The sequence below is a fragment of the Schistocerca nitens genome, chromosome 2, assembly GCF_023898315.1.
Source record: "Schistocerca nitens isolate TAMUIC-IGC-003100 chromosome 2, iqSchNite1.1, whole genome shotgun sequence".
Classification (NCBI taxonomy): domain Eukaryota; kingdom Metazoa; phylum Arthropoda; class Insecta; order Orthoptera; family Acrididae; genus Schistocerca; species Schistocerca nitens.
In genome coordinates this window covers 650,529,116-650,545,875 of record NC_064615.1, presented here as the reverse complement: position 1 = coordinate 650,545,875, position 16,760 = coordinate 650,529,116, and the positions used below count along the sequence as shown (strand labels likewise).

The 16,760-nt window shown below is 40.0% G+C and overlaps 2 protein-coding genes across 3 annotated transcripts in view; one reads left to right on the top strand and one right to left on the bottom strand.

Annotated features, from left to right (window-relative positions):
• The window catches only part of LOC126236768 (putative ATP-dependent RNA helicase TDRD12), a 487,486-nt gene extending 472,999 nt beyond the window's left edge, over positions 1 to 14,487 (top strand). The window contains exons 28-29 of the mRNA XM_049946337.1: positions 30 to 110; positions 14,257 to 14,487. Coding sequence (XP_049802294.1) covers positions 30 to 110; positions 14,257 to 14,384 — 209 coding nt within the window. The 3' untranslated portion in view covers positions 14,385 to 14,487. The remainder of the gene's footprint in view (positions 1 to 29; positions 111 to 14,256) is intronic.
• Positions 14,419 to 16,760, bottom strand: part of LOC126236769 (geranylgeranyl transferase type-2 subunit alpha) — a 97,449-nt gene continuing 95,107 nt past the window's right edge. For both annotated transcript variants that reach the window (XM_049946338.1, XM_049946339.1), the window contains 2 exons: positions 14,854 to 15,056; positions 14,419 to 14,770 (listed from right to left, as the gene is read on the bottom strand). In XM_049946338.1, coding sequence (XP_049802295.1) covers positions 14,519 to 14,770; positions 14,854 to 15,056 — 455 coding nt within the window. In that variant the 3' untranslated portion in view covers positions 14,419 to 14,518. The remainder of the gene's footprint in view (positions 14,771 to 14,853; positions 15,057 to 16,760) is intronic.

Sequence of the window (16,760 nt, the reverse complement as noted above, 5' to 3'; positions counted from 1 at the left end):
AATTTTAACAAAGGGGATGTGTTTTTCAGACACACAGATTCACAGAACAGAAGGCGACAGTTCCTGTTGTAAAGTGCTGCAGACTCATGAACCAGTATGTGGTACTGAAGGTAAGTGTATTGCCAAATAGTACTTTAAATTAAAATATATTTTCTCTTCCCTTTCGCTCCACTTTTTTCCCCAAGAGGCTCTTTACAGATGAAACATGGATTTTGAATTAACAGCACAAGGAGATGTACTATGTGACTTCTGGTACAACAATGTAAAATTTTTGTGTAGATCAAAGTTAATATCATTTAATGCAGGATGGCATTTTGATGCCAAAATAGTTCAAAACCTAAAGATTGCTCAGAGATAAATTTAAATATGCATCTTGGGAATTACTAAGAGATACAGGCAAACGAACAGATGGAGTATGTAAAGTGCTGGAGTAGAAGACCTAATTAAGACTGTAATGAAAGTGAAGTGAAGGTAGGTGGAACATGTAGCCAAGCAAAAGGAATGCAGATGGAGCATAAATCTTTGCGGGATTCCAGGAAACATGGAAGATCAACATGAATAAATGACATTAAAAATCCATGCAGGGTTGGATATATGTGTATGAAGACTAACATGCATAAGGAAGCATGTAGGAAGTCTTCATCTATTAGTTGATGTCAGGTAGCTATTGAGGACATGTATATGCAGTGCTCGATTTGTGATGGTACATACCAGTACCTCTGACGAAAAAAAATAAAAACCGCAGATTTTGAGACGTGCTACTATAGGACTATTAATAACCAGTATAAATGTTGTACTCACACTTTTAAAATGCACAGGAAAGCATTAAAATATTGTTTTAAGAAGTCTAATAAATTTCAAAAACACCTCCCTGGAAGGTCACAGTGTTTTAACCTCATTTTTACCAATTAAGTACTGTGTATATGTGTAGGAAAGATCCTTGAGCAAGCCCTGGCAGTGTGTGCAGTTACCTACTTTACACAATATTTTTATTGCTTAATAAATATTTTATATAATTTAGCTACTACATCACAAGTTCTGTCTCTTGTGCCACTTTGCTAATGATTTTATTAACATTTCAATGTGCCTCCAAATTTATTTGGCATGTTGTTTTATACCGCCTTGATGAAGACATGAAATACTGGAGCAGTGCTGTAGAACCATTATCATTTGCCTCTTATTTACAGATGCACTATACTTTTGCAGAACCATCCTAACAAAATCATAGCCTACCACTCACTTCCCTTACTACTGATTTCAAGTGTATGTCCTATTTCAGTACCCTTAGACATTTAAACAATGTGACTGGGTCCACACAAAATTTCATCAAAATCAGATACGGTCAAGTGGGGTCCTAAAGACCACTTGACATCCAAATACAAGCAAGGATAGGGTGTAACAGCACAGTGTATTCAGTGTAAAATGTAATAAAAGTTCTTCAATATCACTTATTTCATAAGTATGAAGAAAATTGAAGGAGCTAGTGTGTAAGGTCCCGTAGTGAGATTAATCACAAAGCATGACACAAAGTGACCAGTGGCCAAAGGGAAAGAAGGAAGTTACAGAATAGAACAGAGTGCTGAAACAGTTAAAAAAAAAAAGGAAATCACCAAGTTAATGTTAGGTAGTGGAAAGAAATGGCAGAAAAGGTACCAGGGGGCCGGTAACAACAACAAGGAAAATTATTGTAACTTGTAGTCAGTGTGAACAAAAATGATCTGTTAAAACAAGTACCCATGTAGTGAAACAACATGATCAGGACTGTAGTGTTCCAAGGTGTTCTGTGTAATGGTTATTGTGTGTTACCTATCTCTTGTGTGTTTGAAAGGGTAGAAGATGTGTATTTAAATTATTAAAACTGTTGAAGAGGCAAACCCAGCAGCAAATGAGGGCACGTAGTGCAGTCAGATGCAGATTCTTGGGCAAATTAGAGCAAACAATGCCTCTTGCCTGGATTCTGATGTCATTTGGTTCCTTTCAACAACTGGGAAAAGGCGAACAACCAGGAGGAAAATCGAACAACAGTTGCATAACAACCTGTAGTATGAGTAGATAGCGGTCCATTATACAGCAAAGACAGTTATCAGTGTGGCCCTCTACAGCAGAGAGCTCCAAAATACTCAAGAAATGCTGTAAACGAAAATGTCATGATATTAGAGACCAAATGCAGAAACATTAGGGAAAAAAGTTGTGCTAAAGTTTGAACCACCATTGAAAAACTGTGGGTCCCTTATAACACTTAGGTGGCTAGAACCAGAAATTAATGGTAGTGATCTCTTTAGACCACCCCGTGGAATGGAGGGGTATATTTGTAACAGTAGACAAGAATCTTCAATCAACTGAGGTAGAAATTGAGGCTTCACTGAAAATGATTTGGACAAGAATTATAAATGGTACAGTTGTAGCTGGACCCTACATCAGCCTTCAGAGTTGTCTCTAGAATCAACTTAAATCCCTAACAGGTGGTGTGAATGTTTACAAGTAGTTCTTAGTTTAAATACATTTGCAAATGCTGCCCAAAAAGTAAAGACACATATAAAGTGTACAACAATAATAGACATTCCAATAGGAAAATTTTTTTAAAAGGTGGGAATAGGCAGTCACTCGCCTTTCCAGTTACACAAGAGAAGGAGCGTGGCTTGTACTTTATGTATTTTCATCATCTAAGTTTACATTCATCAGGCCTGTTCTTTCTGTGTGTTGTAGTTGTACTAACATTAGTTTATTAACAAAGTTAATAAGGTACTACATTTCATATGAATCTCAACTATATTTGCACATGCCTTTACATTTCTCTAAAAAAGATCCATAAAAAACTTCAATGCCACAGAATTGTTCTGCCTGTTTTATTTAACCTCTTTATTACGCCTCATGAACTATTGTAGTTTTATTAGCAAGTGAATTTCACTTTGTGCAACATGTACTGTGTTGATGGATGCACTGTATGATGGAGGTGCCAAACCTTCCCCCTCAAGGACTGCAACAGTTTCTACTTACAATTCACAATATTTTGATGGTAGTCTCATAGTAAACAAATTTTTCACAGCAAGGTTCCTCTATTACTAGAATCACCCAGCGCTGTTTTCATAACATTCCACAGTAGGTGTTGGGTTCATACTATGTCCTCTATGTAGACAGATGTGGGGAAGTCACAAAATAACACTTCTGTGATTCTTCTGTTTTATGTTTTCAATTTTTATTAAGTTGTGTGTGTTTTCTATTTAATTGATTATTACTTATTCTTAAGTTTGTAGCAAAAAGCAAAAGTTTTGTTGAGCATCACAATGCTATGTGCAAAATACTTTCCTTGTTCTTCACAATATTAAATTAACATTTGTTACAAAAAACAAAGTTAACTGCTTGGTGCACAGTTTCATGAAATAGATTAGAGGTTACTCAGTTGATGGACAGTTCCATCAGTTGCTGTATATGGAATTTCTTGACAATGGGCATCAGTTATTTCCTATTGAAATTTACAGTACCAAATAGAAATAAGTTGGTAATGAATTTTAGCGATTGTTTTCCTCCTCCTGATCAAAAATTAATAATGGTACTAATTTCAAACATGGATGACTTGGAACCAACAGAGATATTACAAACTTAATTTTCTAACATTGCAGTGCCACAGTTCAGGTGCATGGCAGTGAGTACATCCCATTGTACCAGTTACTAGAGCTTCTCCCATTCCAGTCACATATGGAGTGTGGGAAGAATCCAATTTTTGAAAGTTTATAAGTCGGCATTCTAAGGATAGTTTACAGCTATCTTCAAGTACTGTTCAGTTCAGTGACCATTCATGCTGCCCTTCTCTATATATGTTCAGTATCCCTAGTTAATCCTATTTGGTACAAGCCCCATACACTTGAGCAGTATTCAAGGATTGTTTGCACAAGTTATATGTAAAAATCTCCTTTGTAGACTGATAGCATTTCCCTAATATTGTACTATTCAACTAAACTCTGCCACTTGTGTTAACTACGACTGAGCCTATGTGATTATTACATTTCACATCTGTACAAAGTGTTACACTCGGGTATTTGTATGAGTTGATCGATTCCAACTGTGACTTATTTGAGGGTGGTTTGAAAAGTTCTCAGAACGGAACAGAAAAAAGTAATTACGTCACTGAAAGTTTTTTTATTTTTATTTTTCAATGTAGTCTCCTTGTAGATTAATGCACTTGGTCAAATGATGTTCCAGTGCCTTGATCCCACCTCGAAAATGAGTTTCCTCCAGGCCTGCAAAATAGCTGTCAACTTCGTTTGAAATCAATCTTCGTCCTCCAAGAAAAATTTTCAGTTTTGGGAAGAGATGGAAGTCTGACAGTCATGTCAGGTGAATAAGACGGATGTGGTAACAATTGATACTTAGTTCGTGTAATTTTGCCATGGCGACAGCACGTTTTTGATCCAGCATCAAGAGTCGCGGCACCTATCTTGCAAATAATTTTTCCATATCTAATTCTTCAGTTAAAATGAGATATACCCTTTCAGATGACAGCTGGCAAGTGTGTGCAATTTCACACACTTTCAATCAGTGATCCTCCATGACTATTGTGTGCACTTTTGCAATGATTTCTGGATTAGTGGCACATCTAGGCTGACCACTATTCGGATCATCATCTAACCTCTCCCGACCAAATTTAAATTCATTTGTCCATTTGGCAACAATTGAATATGAAGGAGCAGAGTCCCCCAGTGTATTCTGGAAATCGGCATGAATGTCCTTTGCTTTCATACCTTTCTTTCTGAAGTACTTAATCTCTACTCGAATCTCTCGATTTTTTCCATCTTCACAAATCACTATGCAAGAACAACAGAGCCACGTCACCGCCCCAGCTCTCTTCCAAGAGCACTGACATGGCACGTGTTTACAGGCACCATTCCAATGAATATCATGTGAACAACCCGCACTAGTGCTGACCTCTCGTGGTGATTCTGAGAACTTTTAAGACAACCTTCATATGGTTTTGTTTTTAACTTTGTGAAGTGCAAAATTTTACATTTCTGAACATTTAAAACAAGTTGCCAAACTTTGCATGACTTTGAAATTTTATCAAGATCTGACATAGTATTTGTGCAGCTTCTTTTAGACAGTACTTCATTATACGTAACTGCATCAGCTGCAGATAGACTGAGGTTACTACGAATTTTGTCCACAACATCATTAATTCCTCCAGAACCTCTACATCTACTCACATTTCACTACAGCTCATTCTTATGAGCTCATTGTGCTATCTTCCTGAATCTTGATTTCTTATTCCCTGATGGCTCACTAAAAACCTCCTCCTATATCAGATGCACCAATAACCCACAGTACCTTCATTTTCACATCTGTCATCCATTCCACAACAAGAACTCCCTCTCCTGTAGCCTTGCCAGATGCTGTGAAACTGCCATCGACTAGCACTCTCTCTATCCCTAGGCTTTGAATCACTAGTGAACAGTTTGGTTGAGTTTTTAATTTTTTTACTACCTGTTACCTGTACACCAAAAGTGATATAATGTTACCCACTTAATCTGTGTGACATCCTAGTCCATACTATGGAGCCTCTGCACAAAATTCTGCATCTCACACGTCCATTCTCATCCCATACTTCTGTATATCCACCATCTCCTGCTGAATTCTAGTCACAGACACCACTTATGCTATAAAAAGATAGGGTCACATGTGAAAGTAGCTACATCATATAGGAGCTGTGTTGTAATTACTTTCTATGTTGATATGGCAACTAACCAGCTATATACTAGCACGAAGTGCCACCTTCAAACTACAGCTAACCTCAGACTTGACTATATCAACATCTGTGCCATATGGATCGTCCCCCCCAATTCACTCTCTTATGTATTGAGTAACTGGGAACTGTCCTTCCAGCACATCCTCCATTTGTACAATCCATTAGTGTAAACCTCAGCTAATTAATATAGTTCTTTCATTAACTGTTACAATAAATATCATACTCATGCTTTCCACTACAGTGGCAACACACTTGTTAACCACCCAACTGCAAACAATATGTTGTCCAGTCACAGTTTGGATTAATGGGTAGTTCTGGTATTGAGAAGGCTAATACACTATGTGATCAAACGTATCCAGACACCTGGCTGAAAATGACTTGAAAGTTCATGGTGCCCTCCATTGGTAATGCTGGAATTCAATATGGTGTTGGCCCACCCTTAGCCTTGATGACAGCTTCCACATACGTTCAGTCAGGTACTGGAAGGTTTCTTGGGCAATGGCACCTCGTTGTTCACAGAGTGCTGCACTGAGGAGAGGTATCGGTGTCGGTCGGTGAGGCCTGGCACGAAGTCGACATTCCAAAACATCGCAAAGATGTTCTATAGGATTCAGGTCAGAACTCTGTGCAGGCCAGGCCATTACAGGGATTTTATTGTCATGTAACCACTCTGCCACAGGCCGTGTATTATGAACAGATGCTCGAACATGTTGAAAGATGCAATCACCATCCCTGAATTGCGCTTCAACAGTGGGAAGCAAGAAGGTGCATAAAAAACTTCAGTGTAGGCCTGTGCTGTGATCGTGTCAAGCAAAACAACGAGGGGTGCAAGCCCTCTCAATGAAAAATATGACCACCACCACCTCCGAATTTTACTGTTGGCACTACACACTCTGGCACATGACGTTCATTGGGCATTCACCATACCCACACCCCACCATCGGATCGCGACATTGTTGTGTACCGTGATTTGTCTCTCCACACAACGTTTTTCCACTGTTCAATCATCCAATGTTTATGCTCCTTACACCATGTGAGGTGGTGTTTCGCATTTACCGGCGTGATGTGTGCCTTATAAGCAGCCGCTCAACCATGAAATCAAAGTTTTCTCACTTCCCGCCAAACTGTCATAGTACTTGCAGTGGATCCTGCTGCAGTTTGTAATTCCTGTGTGATGGTCTGGATGGATGTCTGCCTATTGCACATTACAACCCTCTTCAACTGTCGGCAGTCTCTGTCAGTCAACAGATGAGGTCGACCTGTATGCTTTTGTGCTGTATGTGTCCCTTCACATTTCAACTTCACTATCACATCGGAAACAGTGGATCTAGGGATGTTTAGGAGTGTGGAAATCTTGCGTACAGACATATGACACAAGTGACACCCAACCACCTGACCACGTTCAAAGTCCTTGAGTTCCGTGCGTTCAAAGTCCTTGAGTTCCATGGAGCGTCACACTCTGCGATCGCTGATATGGACTACCTGGCAGTAGGTGGCAGCACAATGCACCTAATATGAAAAATGTATGTTTTGGGGGTGTCGGGATCCATTTAATCACATTGTGTACATATACAGTGAAAATGTACGTAATTCATTACACAATAAGTGGTATAACAAAGGTGTTTCACTGCATAAATCATTGTACCCTTTCAAGTAAATTAGAATATTGCAGTCTCATAGGAAATCCTAAGAAATGGTTCACGTGATATCTATCCAACTTTCAGGAGACAAAATTGTGGCACTGCTAATACACACACACACACACACACACACACACACACACACACACACGCGCACGCACGCGCACACACACACACACACACACACACACACACACACACACACACACACACACACACAATTGCAATTTTATGTCTCTTGTAATGTGACAGAGGTTTTTTGTAAATGCTCAAAAATGATTGCAGGGTACCACAGCACGTGGTGCCCTGAACAAATGCCGAGTGTCAACCTAACCCACAAGGAGTGACCCTGAAAGTGTGGTCATGTACAAACATGGAAGTAAGAAAGTGCAATAACTCAAAGGTTTCACACATGAAAAACTAGTGAGTGAAAGTCAAGTAAACAAGAACACAGACTGGAGCTAGCAAAAGACTAACTACAGATTCACAATGGCTGTAGCAGAGGTACTGACACTCATACTCATGCTGCTCTCAGTGTAGTCACGGATCACTCTGTCTCTCGATCACAAACAGTTCCTCATCTGACATGCCTGGGTCTGGCAGGGATACCAGATCCCTCCCGACTTTTATGAGGCACATAGGACCGAAAATGCTCAGGTCTGTGACAGTTACTCAGTCAAGGGATAAGATGCAACGGGGAACGCTGCCCTGGATTGCCTTTGGGCACACTCTGGCATAATGTCAAGGCCCATGCTGGAAATGGTGAAGGGCTGAAGCTTCACCTAATGGTAATGGATGAGGGGACTGCCTGCTGCTAGGAAGATGGAGAGTGGAACACCAATGCCATCGGATCTTCCCCTTTCCACTCCTTTTTCCCACCAGAATGTCTTACAATTAGCCTAAACCTTGCTGATACCTGTGGCACAGCTCTTGGACCACGGGCGTGTGGCGCCGCACACAATAGGTCAAAGAGATCACAAGGCTGACGACTGTGCACCGCCTCAATAGGACTGCATCCATTGATTGGAGTTGCTTGGTAAGAACACTGCAAGTTACTCCGACACAAACTGGCAACCACTGTCTGACACAAGAGTGTGCAGCACATATTCAATAGTGAAAATGGCATCTAAGGCATGAATTGTAGAATGTAACACTGTGGAGAACAACCTAGCAGCACAAGAGGGAATCAGAAAAGATGTGTACCACTAACATCAGAAAATTTTTGTGGTGGGACAGCCTGGTTGTGAATGCACGTTGAACAGGCTAACACTGCATGCTCTATGGCAGAATTAATTGTTGGCCAATAGACGTTTCAGTGACCAGTAACCAATAAGAAGCATGTAACAGCAGCAGAATGTATTGTTGCAATGATAGTGGGATAATGCTGTGGTAATTCTAACAATGAAAGTCCAGGTTGGAGTATAAACAATATTATGAAAAAGGTAGGTTGCTACTCACCATAAATATGGCAGAAGGTGGGGGAGATGCACTGGTAGGTGAAGTGTGCAGGGACTAGATGGCAGCAAGACAAAACTGGTAGGTGCATTGGCAGAGAGCAGTGCATATTGAGGGTGAGAGGACATGTATTGGGAGGAGATGAAGGACAGAGGGGTTGGAAACTAGTCCTGCCGCCATCTATTTCCTGTACGCCATACCACAGCTGACTCCTGCCCCCCTCCCCCCCCCCCCCTCTCTCCTCCCCATGCAACAGTTGCATTCTGGCCAGAGATAGCAGTCATATATGCATAAGGTATTAAGGTATCTTTTCATTATACATGTTCTGCTATTCAATGTGTCATCTTTAAGGTAAGTAACAACCTATCCTCTTCATAATATTGTTAATGCGGCAATCGTGATCTTCTGTAACAAGCAATAGGGCACCATGCTGGGTCTGATCTGCAGGAAATTGGTCCGGCCATCCATGCTGGACTGCTGTAATGACTCTGCGCAAGAGCGGATCCTCACGTGTAGCTGCCGCAGCTTCCTGCACTGTCAATGGAAATTCGTTAAGAGCACCCTAGGGTTGTGGTCTAGTGAAAACAGATTGCATCCTGCTTGTCAAAGTTGACTTCAGAGCCAACCAATAACTGTGACAAAGCGTCTGTATTTGCATGCTGGGAGGTGGGTTGGTAGTGAATCTCGTGAGACTAATTACTCAGAAACACAACACAATGCTGTGCTGTTCTGTCTGGGGACCCAACAGGGAGACTAGCCACTTATAGTCTGTAAGGGGTGGAATTTAGTGCTGTACAAGAACACGGGGAACTTTTTAACACCATATAAGATCATAAGTGGCACCTTCTCAATTTGGGAATAATTTCTCTATAGTAGAGATTGCTCCAAGCCATCAGGTTTTCTGTGAGAGAGTACAACACCAGTGCCATATTGTGATGCATCAGCAGCCAGAGTCAGAGCCTTATCAGGAGTAAATGTGGACAAACATGATCTGGGCGGAGATGTTGCTTCAATTTATGGAATGCCGGCTGACACGACTCTGACCACACAGACTTCACCCCTTTCCCATGAAGCTTATTCAACAAATGATAAGGGTGAGCAGAATATGGAATGAACTTTGCATAGTAACTTACCCTCCCTAAAAATGACTGCGGCTCTCTGATATTCTTAGTAACGGGCAGTTTGTCGATTGCTGCAACGTGGTTTGCTGTTGGTACTATATTGTCGAAGTACTGCACTCTTTGGGGCAAAATATCTACATTTCTCAATCTTGCAAGGCAGCCCATTGGCTAACAGCGATTGAAAAATTTCCTGCAAATTTTGCAAATGTCTTTGATAAGTTGCCCAAGAAAATGCTGGAATATTCCTGAAGCTGAAGATACCCTGAACAGCAATCAGTTAAACCCGTACGTCCCAGAGTGAGTATTTAATACTAAAATCCCCATGGCAACTGCAGGTATGCATCATGGAGGTAAATATTGGAAAAATACTGACTACTGGCTAACTTCACCAACAATTCTTCGGGAAATGGTATGGGATGAACATCTATTTCACTTTGTGCATTGATCGTGCACTTGAAATTGTCAAAAAGTGTTTCACCATTGGCTTTCTGTACTACGACCATCAAAGGCTTGCTAAAGCTGATAACACTGCCCTGAGATTCTGACACCTCTTGAGTTCCCCTTCATGTTATCTCGTGTAGCAAAGGGGATAGGGATGGCTTGACAGAAATTAGGAACTCCCAACAGTTTCCATCTAATGCAGGCCTCAAAATTGACAGCTCCACCCAGATACTTTCCAAAAAATTGATCGAATGACTGCAGCAATGCCTGTAATTTATCTGAGACCAGATTAACTTGGTCAACTGCTTCAAATCCAAAAGTACTGAAAGCATCGAGTCCAAAAATATTTTCTGCCAACTGAGAATTCAGAACTAAAAATGGGATATGGTGTTGCACACTTTGTATTTGGCTGCAACTAGCAGTCACCCCGGAAAGGAAGTCACTGCCCAATGTACGGTATTATTTGGTTCTGACAGTGTTAAAACATGGAGCAGCTCCCTTCCCTCTTCGTGATAAGTATCCAAATTGATTAGATAGGCGAAGGCCCATTTGATCTTTGTGCAAAACCCAGCTATCTTCAAGTCAACCATAATACAGCACAGCTGTAGGTCTGCTAATTTGTTTGTGGACTCAGTGCAAATACAGGGACATTGTCCTGTGGCGCAGATTGCTGACATTTTCCATTCACAGCTACAAAGTGGCCTGGCATATAGTAGGTGTGACAAGTTGCAATTTATAGGGGCATTGTCTCCTCTCGGGTAATGACCAACAATTTTAGCAAGACTTTTTCGCCTGTGGGATGAGGCCAGCGCTGTGTAAGTACAGCACTCCATGCCTGCTTTGAAGTCAGCAGAAGACTTGTACAGCAGAGAACAAGATCAGTTTGGTGGAGCACCCACCTTTGTAGCGGACCTGCACTGGGACATCAGAGTACCCATCCCAGTACTATACCTGTCCAGCTGACTTGACAGTGCAATTGCTACAGCCTCAGTATCTTCCACTGGGGACCCATCTCGCTGGTATGACTGATGTTTTTGTCACCTGTCAGTCTGATCTGAAAACAGTTTCCTCTTCAATTTGTGCCTCATTGTCTAACATTGCATCTGAATCTGCTAAATTTTTGGCCTGTACAGCCTTGACTGGTGCCAGCTGCTCCAGTATATCATGAATAAGGAATTACTACAATGTTTACACTCAAAATGACATCCGCATGCTAAAGTCTGCCATCCACACTGCATACAACTGCCCAGGACACTTCTAATATTGATTAAACTGCAAATGGCCAGCTACCATGTGCATCTGGTGTCCATATAAGTGCATTAGTAATTGCCACAGTTGTGTAAATTCAGCTTTTTCAGGCTCCATAAAGGGCCACAATTTCTGCGCTACCACATACAAACTAATGCAACAAGACAGCAACAGGTTTGGTGACACACTTTACCTGGCAGTAGAGCTTCAAATTTATAAAATAGAGCTTCAAATGTGTAAATAATTTTCCTCCCTTTCGGGTTTCATCAAAACTTGAAAAAGGAGCTGGTGACAACAGCAAAGGCTGTGACACATGCACTCGCATTGCTGCCGCTGCTATTGCTCCTCCTGCAGCTGCATTTGTTGCCTCCAACACTCCAAACATGCTGGGTCCATTATGGCCACAATAAAAACACTAACACAAAAATAAATGTACATGTGAGAACAAGTTCTTGTCACCAGCTGTTATGTGTCACATAGGAAGATGCTCAAAAATGTGTGTGGAATACCATTACATGAACAAACACTGAACAAACACAGTTTGTCAACCTAATCCACAAGCAGAGAATCAAAAGTGCAGCCAGGGACAAACACAACTAAGAGAGCATAACAGCTCTAAGAATTCACACACAAAAGCCAGCGAGTGTAAGCCGTCTAAACAAGAACACTGGCTGAAGCTGTCAAGCAACTGGCTCTGGACTCAGTGTGGCTGAACCAGGAAAATTGAAATTCCACAGACACTGCCCAATGTTTGGCACTCACGCTGCTAATGGGAAGTCGTGGATCACTCTGACTCTCAGTCATAAACAACATGTCATCTCGCCTGCCTGCATCTGCCTGGGATACCAAGTATAAAAAGATATCCTAACTTTTAACACTATTTTGAAAAGGAAAGTTGCTACTCACCATATAGTGGAGATGCTGAGTCGCAGATAGGCACAACAAAAGGACTGTCACAAATATAGCTTTCAGCCAGTAATTTTATTATTTGTGACAGGCACAACAAAAAGCTACCTGCGCCTCAGCATCTCCACTCTGTGGTGAGTAGCAGCTTTCCTTTTCACAATAGTGTTACATTCCATCCTGGATTTTCTATAGTTTGATTTATCCTAACTTTTAGAACCATTCGTTCCTTTCTTAGGAAAGGACGATGGATAGGTTGGGGATGGCTGGAAAGGAGGGGCAGGTCATTCAGACCCCAGAACGAGATGGGTGCACATGTTGTGTACAAACAGATGAATCCCTCTCATCATGGAATATCAGTCATCTGCCCATACTTTCTAACCTTCTCAACATATCCTTCTTTCTTCATGAAGAAGGAGCTAATAGTTATAAAGTTAGGGTAATTTTTAGTACTATTATATGTGTTTATCTATAGTTATGGAATTTTGTGACTGCTGCATGCTTAGTGATTGATGTTTCACCACCAGGCCAGGCACATAGCCTGTGGCTGCACAGCATTCAATGGTAACATTACCAGATGCCAAATTTATTTTGTCTGAAGATAATGTAGCACATTAAATTTAGTTTTAAAAATAGCTGGTAATGAAAGGTCATTGGACATGGCCTCCATCCAGTTTTCTCCTGCCGGCTAGAGTGGCTGTGCGGTTTTAGGCGCTACAGTCTGGAGCCGAGCGACAGCTACGGTCGCAGGTTCGAATCCTGCCTCGGTTGGATGTGTGTGATGTCCTTAGGTTAGTTAGGTTTAATTCGTTCTATGTTCTAGGCAACTGATGACCTCAGAAGTTAAGTCGCATAGTGCTCAGAGCCATTTGAACCAGTTTTCTCCCATTAAAATCTGAAAATCACACTATAAGTTTCCATCTAACAATGCATAATATATGAGAACATGTAGAAGAGCTTGACAGTGTTAAAGTCTTGGGATTACAACTTGATGAAATAAACTCAGTTGGGAGGAGCACACAACACAGTTGAAATACACAAACAATTCATTGTTTGCAATGTGACATAGGTGATGTAAAAATTAGAAAAAATAGAGGTGGTGTACATTGTTACTTTCATTCCATATCATCATATTTTGGGGTAACCAATCAAGCCCAGCTAAGATTTTCCAAGTACAAAAGTGTGTGACATGAATTATTTATGGTGTGACTTCAAGAACATGAGAAAATCTGTACAAATAACTGACTATTCTATACATTCATTCATAATGCAATTTGCAGCATGCTATGTATATCTTTACCAAACCAGCAGCTCAGTTCAAGGAATAAATGCTACGAAGAAGAAATTTTCATAAATATTTACTTTCACACTTGGTCCAGAAAGATAACACATTTTTAATAACTTTACATCAGCCATAAAAAGTTTTGGTACTAATGAAGTACCGTTCCTTAATAGAACCAATTGATTTACATGAATTATCATCATCAACAACTACAGCACGTCACAGCTGAATTTTAAACAGCTTTATTGCACTATTATGATCAGCGAAAGCTTGTCTCGTAAACTGTTTTCGACTTGATAATACTTGGCTATAATAGGTTATGCATTATATTATGTATATTGGTAGCGTGAAAATTTAATGTTTGTGGCAAGCTTTTTTATGCATGTGTGAGTCGCATTGGATTTAATCAAAACGTCTCTTGTATTACAGATCATGCTCCAGTACCACTTTACGATTCTCAGGACAGTGATGAAACAGACTTTTCAGATGACTCAAGTGAGAAAGAGAACCCTGAAATGCATTTTAATCCATATGATCCTTGGGGATATGACATATAAAAGCTTTAAGGCACAGAATTGTTTTACACAGAGACTGACTGTACATAACAACTTTATTTATTTTTATATACTTTTTATAATGACAATGTAAATAATAAAAAAATAAGTTTGGTTTTTTATAGTAAATTATCAAATCATATAAGATAGCCATTTAATTTCTGCAGTGATGGCACTGCTTCTTTTGCTATTTTTGGCAAATTGTTATCACCATTTTCCATTATAGGATTTCCTGATAAATCAACACTATTAAGCTTCCTGCACTTCTTAAGATATTTTAATTCCTCTGAACCAGTTATTTCATTGTTTTGCAGAGAGAGTTCCTTCAGCTGCCGTAGCTCAGGAAAGGCAGCTAATGTATTAATACAATTGTTGTCAAGTTTAAGTACCTGTAATTCCATAAACTTATGTTAGAAGGACAATCACAAATAATTGTGACTATATATATATTTTAATATCAGTGTTTACACACCTGGCAGTTTTGCAGTAAATGCAGCTTAGCCAAAGATAACTTAAGCATATTGCAACTTAAATCCACATTTCTGAATAAGCTTAAATGATGTTCATGGTAAAGAGCAGTAAGAGAGCTGTTTGACAAATTAATTTCTTTTGGCAGTGCAGATTTTACTGCAGTCTGGTTAGCATCAACTGCGTACTCCATCAGGTATCTGCTTCCTAAAAACAATGGAAAAAATTGCACCAATATTAACTTACAGTATATAATTGGTTTTGATTACAGAAAAATAAAGCAATAAGACTCTTTCAATCTTGGATTATGAATATAAAGCATTTAGTATTTGTTTATATTACAGGTTGGTGCTAGCCTTTAAGAGAAAGTGCTGAGTGGCAATAAACTCGTATCTATTGGAATCGTAAGGTGTAGCGGAGACTTAAGATAAAATCAAATGGGGTGATTTGAGAAATTACGATGGGCAAAGTTCGTTTTTGTGTAGTCTATGTGAACTGGTGTTGATACTATTTCATAAATCAATCATGTTGTGCATTTTCTGAGAAGTAATTTGTTTGTCGGTATGTCTCTACAGTCGTGGTACAAATTGAAATCCTTGCACCACAGTCTTGTAGCACACGGATAGAGGAGTGAAAACAAAATGGTGCAGCAATTCATTTTCTGTGTTTGACTGGGAACAATGTTGCAACAATCTATCGTTGTACAACAGGTTGCTGATAAGTCCTTGACTATAATGAAAAAATGCTGTTATGGGTTTGAAAAATTTTATTTACTCAACATATCTCCCCTTGAGCTAACACATTTATGGTATGAAATCGATGGTGCAGCAAACCACTCATCTGGAGCCTTTCTGGTGTCCCCAATTTTCAGAAATTGTCGTACCTTAGATGTTTCTGAGGTTTGGGAACAGATAATAGTCAGAGGGAAACAAGATAGCACAATAGGGTGGATGTTTGAGGATTAAGATCTGCCAATAGCCACTTTATGATGAGGGGAATTGTCTCACAGACACAAATTTCCTTTTCTCAGCTTTCCTGTGTGTTTGGATACTAACTATTGCTTCAGTTTGTCTAGAAATTCAACATAGTACTTTGCTGTAATGGTTTCATCATGTGGTAGGTAGTCAATAACTAGGATACCTTCTTTATTCCAAAAGACAGATACGAGAAACATGTCTACTGATTTTTGAACTTCTTTGAATGTGGGGAACCTCTGAGTCTCCTTCTTTGGATCATAAGTGTACACCCATATTTTATCCATAGTGACAAGATGATCCAAAAATCCTGCAGATCCCATTGAAATTAGACCAAAATGAACTGTGAAGCACCCACACATTCATGCTTTTGATCTGCATTAAGACATTTGGCAACCCACTTGACTGAGAGCTTCTCATGCTCAAAATTTCATGAGTAAGATGACGCGCATATTCTGATATATGCCCAGGGTCTCTGCTATCTTTTTATCAGTTATTCGTGATCATGGAACAAACAGCATCCACTGTTTCTGAAACTGACTTGGACCATCCTAGAAGGACAACCCATCTCTCAGTGCTGAATGTCCTGTTTTAAATGCAGCAACCAAATTCTTGATATGGAGTAGGAAGAGCAGTTACCACCCAATGTACCACACACATCATTAATTTTGTCAGCATGATTATCTTTCAATGTGAATTCTCCATTTTCTTGTGCCATGTTCACTTCGAATCGACACAGCAAAATAAAAAACGATGTTACTGCTATGCAGTTACTATTGTATATAATTTAAAGAACAAGGTTTAATGCCACATCAGGATTAATCTACGTCAACTTTAACCAGGAAAATCCAAGGACCTGTCAACTCCCCCTCGTATGGCACAGAGACTTCCATTGGTGTCAAACAAGAAGCTGACTGCGTTTCCTGAATAATCATGA